This window comes from Amphimedon queenslandica, unplaced genomic scaffold (genome assembly GCF_000090795.2).
Source record: "Amphimedon queenslandica unplaced genomic scaffold, v1.1 AMPQUscaffold_11792, whole genome shotgun sequence".
Lineage (NCBI taxonomy): Eukaryota > Metazoa > Porifera > Demospongiae > Haplosclerida > Niphatidae > Amphimedon > Amphimedon queenslandica.
Window position 1 is genome coordinate 1 of NW_003547968.1, and position 7,018 is coordinate 7,018.

At 35.8% G+C, this 7,018-nt stretch overlaps 2 protein-coding genes across 2 annotated transcripts; both read right to left on the reverse strand.

Annotated features, from left to right (window-relative positions):
• Window positions 1-2,662: 2,662 nt before the first annotated feature.
• LOC109588886 (probable G-protein coupled receptor 157) lies at window positions 2,663-4,298 on the reverse strand. Its single transcript, XM_020004992.1, has 3 exons — window positions 3,525-4,298; window positions 3,079-3,408; window positions 2,663-2,911 (listed from the first exon to the last, which is right to left on the reverse strand). Exons 1-3 carry the CDS (start codon window positions 4,296-4,298, stop codon window positions 2,684-2,686), a joined length of 1,332 nt encoding a protein of 443 aa, XP_019860551.1. The 3' UTR covers window positions 2,663-2,683.
• Window positions 4,299-4,509: 211 nt separating this feature from the next.
• LOC100639043 (putative syntaxin-3) lies at window positions 4,510-6,809 on the reverse strand. Its single transcript, XM_003390793.3, has 10 exons — window positions 6,681-6,809; window positions 6,511-6,573; window positions 5,980-6,049; window positions 5,843-5,933; window positions 5,606-5,683; window positions 5,500-5,556; window positions 5,324-5,443; window positions 5,179-5,251; window positions 4,871-4,953; window positions 4,510-4,820 (listed from the first exon to the last, which is right to left on the reverse strand). The coding sequence occupies exons 1-10, from the start codon at window positions 6,775-6,777 to the stop codon at window positions 4,695-4,697; spliced, it is 858 nt and encodes a 285-aa protein (XP_003390841.1). The 5' UTR covers window positions 6,778-6,809; the 3' UTR covers window positions 4,510-4,694.
• Window positions 6,810-7,018: the final 209 nt, after the last annotated feature.

Below are 7,018 nucleotides of genomic sequence, written 5' to 3' on the forward strand. Positions count from 1 at the left end.
ATGCAAGAATACCAGAAAAACCCAAGCATTATCAACAACCCCAACTTTCAGAATGTTGTCTCACAGTACCAGCAATTGGAGCAGTATATATTACTCCAGCAGCAGCAGCAACAGCAGCAGCAGCAAGAGTTGCTCCTGCAGCAAGAGCTTCTTAAGCATCAGCAGCAGCAACAGCAGAAATATGCTCATCAATCTTCATCGGGGTCTTCCGCATCATCTTCAGCTGCAGCAAGGCCTGGTGTCATCATGAATCTACACACCACTGGAAATAGAAGTTAAGAACTTATGAAAAAAAATAATAAAGTTAATAAATTATAAAAAAATAAGCACACATTTCATCCATGCCTTAAAGCAAATGCTAAGTGTATTAACTCCATCATGTATTTTTTTGCTTGATATGTACTGTATGTTTGTTGTACATAGATCGTTATTATTATTATTATTATTATTATTATTATTATTATTATTATTATTATTATTATTATTAGTTGTTGAAATTTTCAATTCCCTCTCCTTCTCAATATTATAATTATTTTTAGGCTTTACCCTGCCTTTAAAAGTTATTATTATTATTATTAAAATTATCATAAAAACTTCATGCATATTATTATTATAAATATAATTGTGTATAACAATTTTAGTCACATTCTTTTTTTTCTTTTTTTTCAAAATCACACTTTGAAATTATTAAAGTCTTTTAAAAACATTAATAATTATTAGTACTTGAAAAGTTACATTTTATGACTGTACGTCAATACTATCCTGGCTTTAGCTGGTTTGCTGTCTTTTCGAAGTTCAGTTCTATTAGAGTTGACTTCTATCACTTCTGTCTTCTTTCTACAGTTTAGTGGAGCCAATATTTTCAAAACAGGTGCTATCAGTCGCCTCATTATATTTCTTGAAAGGAAGACAAATAGAATGGAGTTACCAAAGCCTTGAGCAGGATCACCAAATGCCTAAAAAAATTACAACAAAATGGAATATGTTACATCATTATACCCTTGAGTATTAAGTATCATGACAATCATTTCTCATGCTATATAGTTAGACTGACTGTGTCCTTACGTGTAGTATTAATATTCCTTTGTTATAGAGCAAGTTAAAGCAGGTCTCGCTGATGCAAAAGTAGCCATCAAAATAGTTCTCATCCACAAACAAGTGACAATCATTTCTCATCGTGATGAAGTATCTAAGATTGCCCCAAAATCGAAAAAGGAGGAAGATGAGAGGTACAAGGGCTAGCCTCCAATCCGTCTTGGAAATTGCCTTTTCTACTTTTTTCATTCCTTGCGCTCGAGTGGAAGATTTTGCGTTTAATAGTTTGTGTGACGTCCATTGTCCTTCATCGTCAGAATCGACTAGTGAGTCTGTCTCTTTTGGAACCACTTCTTGTTTTTTCTTCTACAAAAGAAATATATGTACATTTAATACGTAGCATATGATCCTCCTCATTTTAAAAATAACTCAAAAATTTGAGCTCGGAATCAGTTCAAACTTTCTACACATCATAAGTACATCAATATGTATCAGAAAATGTAATAAAAATTGGAGGTGATTTTTTAGCCATTTTTTGGAAAAAACTATGGGCTATAGTACAGGGATTTTTTCAGATTTTGGCCCGTTTTTTAAAATGGCCGTAACTCGAAAAATTGAAATTGGAATCAGCTCAAACTTTCTACACAGCATAAGTACATCAATATGTATCAGGAAATGTAATAAAAATCGGAGGTAATTTTTTAGCCATTTTTTGGAAAAAACCATGGGCTATGCTCAAATTAATTAATTACATTGCACTTACTAGATCTGTCTTGATTTTCTTTCTGCACTTGCATCTATTGGTGAACAGTATGAAACAATAGCAAACTATAATGACAAAAAAGCTAACATCTCCCAGAGTTTCTGTGCCAATAGCTCCCACAGGAAATACATGATGACTTTATTCTTATAACTGGTTGGACTACTTGATAAAATGAATATGTTATCAATAAAACACCAGCCAACTGAGCTACGAGAATCACCAATGCCAAACTTGTCATTTGCGAAGACATAGCCGCAAATAATAATTGGCACTCCCCACGACATGAGACAGAATGGAAGCATCAGTTTCCTGGCCAGTCTATGATTATTGCGGACTAAAATGATAAAGAAATAGACTGCAAGGAAGGCTGTGAGGAACAAAGCCACGCATTGGAAGTAAGCAGTGAAGGCTGCTTGGGCTTTGCAGAATGTCAAATAGCTCGAGTCCTCCCTCATTGTAGAGCTTCTGCTGACATTTTGATCCACATCATGACCGCTCATGAAGGTATAGCGTCTCACCACGGCAGCAATGAAACTGGCTGCAGTGAAAAGATCAGCAACTGCCAACAAGAAGATAAGTTTCCTGACGTTTGAGCTCCGTGCATCCTTCAGTGCAAGGAAAGACACTATTATCAGCAAGCTCCCAATCACTGATAAAGAAGACGAGGTCAGGGTGTAAGGAAGTGTTCCAGATACTCTATGGTCAATAGTAGAAGCATTAATGCACATACCCCCTCTTTTAAGTCTTCCATTGAGATAGAGCATCACCCACCAATCAGCTTATCTACGCCTACGCACTAATGAATTTTTTAATTATTGTGAATTAAAAATTGGAATAAAAATGAAATAAAAATTCACTAACAGCTCTAAAATCAAAATTTATCACTCAATATATCTTTGCATAATGTGATTTTTTATCTTTGCTATGATAAGTCACTATGACTGCAGCTCTGGATGGTTTACTATCATTCCTTATGTTATTATTAACGTCATTCTTTTTCCTACAGCTCCTGAAAACCTTTAAAACAGGTCCCAACAGCTTGCTCATGATATTCCTTGAAAGAAAGACAAAAAGAATAGCATTACCAAAACCTTGAGCTGGATCACCAATTGCCTATAGATATAGATACAGACATGATTATTGCAGAGTATCAAATTTTAACATGTGATCAACACATGCCACACTTCCAACAATACTTACAATAGCACTGTAATAACAATGTTATCTTAGCACAAATTCTTACTAATAGTTTGTACTCCCTCTCTCTCACTTATCCTTACATGCAGTGTCAGTATTTCTTTATTATAAAGCAAGTTAAAGCACTCTGGCTCGACGCAGAAAAACCCGCTGTATTCTTTAGGGTGAGAAGCATACACATGACAGCTACTCATCATTGAGATAAAGAAGCGGAGGTTTCCCCAAAAACGAAGCAAGAGGAAAACTAGCGGCACAAGGGCTAGTCTCCAATCTGCCTTTGATATAGCTGCTTGCACGTCTCTCATTCCTTTAGCAGGGGTAGAAGGTTTGGGCTTGATTTGTGCATGCCTTGTTGTCCACTGCCCATCTTCATCAGACTCAATTAATGAGCTCTCTTCTGACTTTAACTTAATCTAAAAATGATAAAATCATTTAGTTTTATAAATGTATTTTGCAGTTCTAAGATATAAAGCATGATTGTTACTATGCCTGACAGCTATATAGTATAGTACATTCTAACTTAACTCACTTTCTTTCTGCACTTGCATCTATTGGTAAATAGTATGAAACAATAGCAGACTATAATGACAAAAAAAGCCAGCATCTCCCAGAGTTTCTGTGCAAATAGTTCCCAGAGGAAATATATAACTACGTTTTGATCGTGCTTTGTCTTGTTACGAGTCAGAACGAATTTGTTCTCAATAAAACACCAGCCAACAGAGCTCCTTGAATCACCAACACCAAACTTTCTATGTGAAAGGACGTAGCCACATATTATGATAGGTACAGCCCAGGCACTGAGACAGAATGGCAGCATTAATTTTCTGGCCAGCCTCAGATTCTTGAGGACTAAAATAATAAAGAAATAAACTGCAAGAAATGCTGTGAGGAAGAAAGCCACGCATTGGAAGTAAACTGTAAAAAATGCCTGGACTTCACAGAAATTCTTGTACCCTGTGTCGTTCCTGACTGCAATGCTGAAGCTAGTGGTTATCTCTCCATTATATTCATGATCCTTCAGGAAGATAAAGTGTCTTACCACGGCTGAGATAAAGCTAGCAGCAGTAAATAAGTCTGCCACTGCTAGGAGGAATATAATTCTCCTTGTGTTTGAAGCCCTCATGTCCCTCCAGATGAAGAAAGGTATTATAATTGCAGTGCTTCCCAGCACAGATAAAATGGAGGAGACTAGTGTAAAGGGGAGAGTGTCTTTTACTTCTGTATCTATACGGGAAACATTGACACAGCTTTCGTTGTAAATGGACTCCAGATATTCATCTATAGCTGCTGCCTCCTCTTCCATTTCTGCAACTAACAGCTTTTGAGCACACGCCTACCTAGCCTATTTAGAATACAAAAATTTTTCAAAAATAAGTAGGATTCCCTCTGCACTATTTAATCATCAAAAAGCAGCACAGACAAGGGCAAGTAGAACTTTGAACGACTGGCCATATCCATACCAACAACAATCCTACTCTTCTAGAGTATTACTTCTCATTATACTTCACACCATAAATAGTGATAATAATAATAATAATCATTAATTGTACTATAATTTATAGTAATAGCAATAGTGTACAAAGTTTTTACTTCAGCATGTATCAATTACAATTACATACATACACACACACAATCACACATAAATGACACATTATTAATAATTATATTAGAGATCCCAATCAACAAAAAATCTTTGTCTTTATTTCTTGTGGCTGCTACATGCATTTCCAACGCCACAAGCAAAGATCAAAATGGTTACAATGATGGCAATGACAACAGCTAAAATAATCAGGAAGATACAGAGCGATAGACGTCTATTACATCTCTAAAAATAAAGAAAAAAGGTCAAAAATGTTCCTTCTTTCTTTCTCTTACTTTATATCTGGCAGCTGCTCCTAGTTTTACTCGACCTGATTCAACCTCAACGGCCGCTCTCTCAACATGAGCTTCAATGTTATCTAACAACAGTACAGCAAACAAAGGTCACATAAAATATATTGTAGTACAATCTGATGTCTATGAACATAGCTATATCTAGAAATTAATCTTACTAAAAGATGGGCTAAATATGAAAGACAAAAAGCTAAAAAATCGGGGGATTTGAGGATATATACGAGAGAGCAAAAGTCTTCTAAAATCCCTCTAGATCTATGAATGCTATAAAGTACAATAGCCTTCCTTACCAATGGTTTCTCCTTGCTCCACGACCATGTTGTTGATGCTGTTCATTATGTCTTGCAAATGGAGCATTTCAGACTATCAAATAAAAGAGTACAAGGTACAAGAAAATCAAATTAATGCCAGCAAAGAATGGGTAGTTTGACTCACTGCTAGATTTTCTACAGCTTCAGCTCTTTGCTCAGTGTAGGAGACGTGAATCTGGTCTTGCTCATGCAGCTGCTGCTCTGCCTCTAATATTGGAATGGTGTCATCAGAAGCAGATGTATTCTGTTAAAAAATTTAAAAGCGAATAAAAGAGAGAGAAAAATAAAGCTACAGCTTACGACGACGCTGTCAGTGACACGCGGTCTGGGATTCTCCTGTAGACGACCGACGATCCTCTAATTAAAAGAAATGTACATGTGATGTTTACGAGAATATTATAATCACCTCGTAGGCTTGAGAAAACTCGTTAGCTGTTCTACTGAAGTTCTTTTGTAGTGACTCGATAGCAATTGTGTGTTCTCTCTAGTGGAGAGAGAGAGAGAGAGAGAGAAAGAGTGAGAGAGAGAGAGAGAGAGAGAGAAAGAGAGAGAGAGAAAGAGAGAGAGAGAGAGAGAGAGAGAGAGAGAGAGAGAGAGAGAGAGAGAGAGAGAATACTGTACAAAGGTTTATACTACAACATACATCATTGCTTCGACCATAGCGTGTCATTAATGTATTGAAAGTCTCTGTGGTCGTCTCCACATTTTCAAAAGCTGCTTTCCTTACAGCAAGACTAAACAAAGAGATAAAGGCCACACAGTCCTACCAGCTTTACTTACATTCGCTGCCTTAACTCGGCGTCATCTTGCCTTCCTCCAATTTTTTTACACAAAGACTTTAATTCATTAGCTATTAAGAAAATAAAATGACTATAATATAATCTGCTCTAATACATTGTATCTATTCATGTATATAATTCATTCAATACTCAATACTATTATACTCCATTTGGATAGGAAAAGGTAAACATTAAGATGTGAAATATAAACTTTATTGTACAAAAGTGATTAGAATATAGCTACAATACAATATTAAGAACCTAAGCTTTTAGTCTATATATTGCTTGTTAGTATATTTAAAGTTGCTAAAAATCTGGTCAAAACAGGGACATAGTCAAATTTTGCCAAAATGACTAGGAGAGAATTCTCCATTTTTATACTTTTTTTTTCTGATTCTTTTGCTCTGTAGCAAATTTGAGCTAATTGGATTTTTTACAAATTTTTAAGCAATTTAAAAATCAGGCAACATTCCCATTATTATTATTATTACTATTATCATCAACCACACCCACTAGTAGACATTCAACTTACTTTGGCTGTTAATTTCTGAGCAGGCGTGAGAAATGGTGTTACGCATTCGATGAAATTCTGAATCTAAAAAAGAAAATGGAAGAGGGAGGGAAGGTGGAACAAAACTAATAATATTCATGTATTGTTCTTCTGCAATTGCACAAAAATGTATAAATTTGGTATTTACGGACCTGAACCAGAGGACTCTCTGCTAAAACCACGTCCACCCTGTCCAGATACACTGCCATAATTTCTCTGTGGTCCTTCGTCGAATGGGTTCGCCATCATGTGATGTTTTTGCAAGGCTAGCCACACACCTTTTTAATTAATCTAAACCCCACCTTATTTCATAACTCGACACGTCTTTATTTATAACTGACCTCGCCTCACTCATTTTTAATAATCAAACTGAGCATGCGTAGAAAAACAAGTTCTTTTAGGCACGTGGTATTTTGGGTTCTTTCTTTCTTCGTGTAAAACCTTTAAAAAATAAAGTTATAGAACCATTTGAAATATGCAGAACGACGCA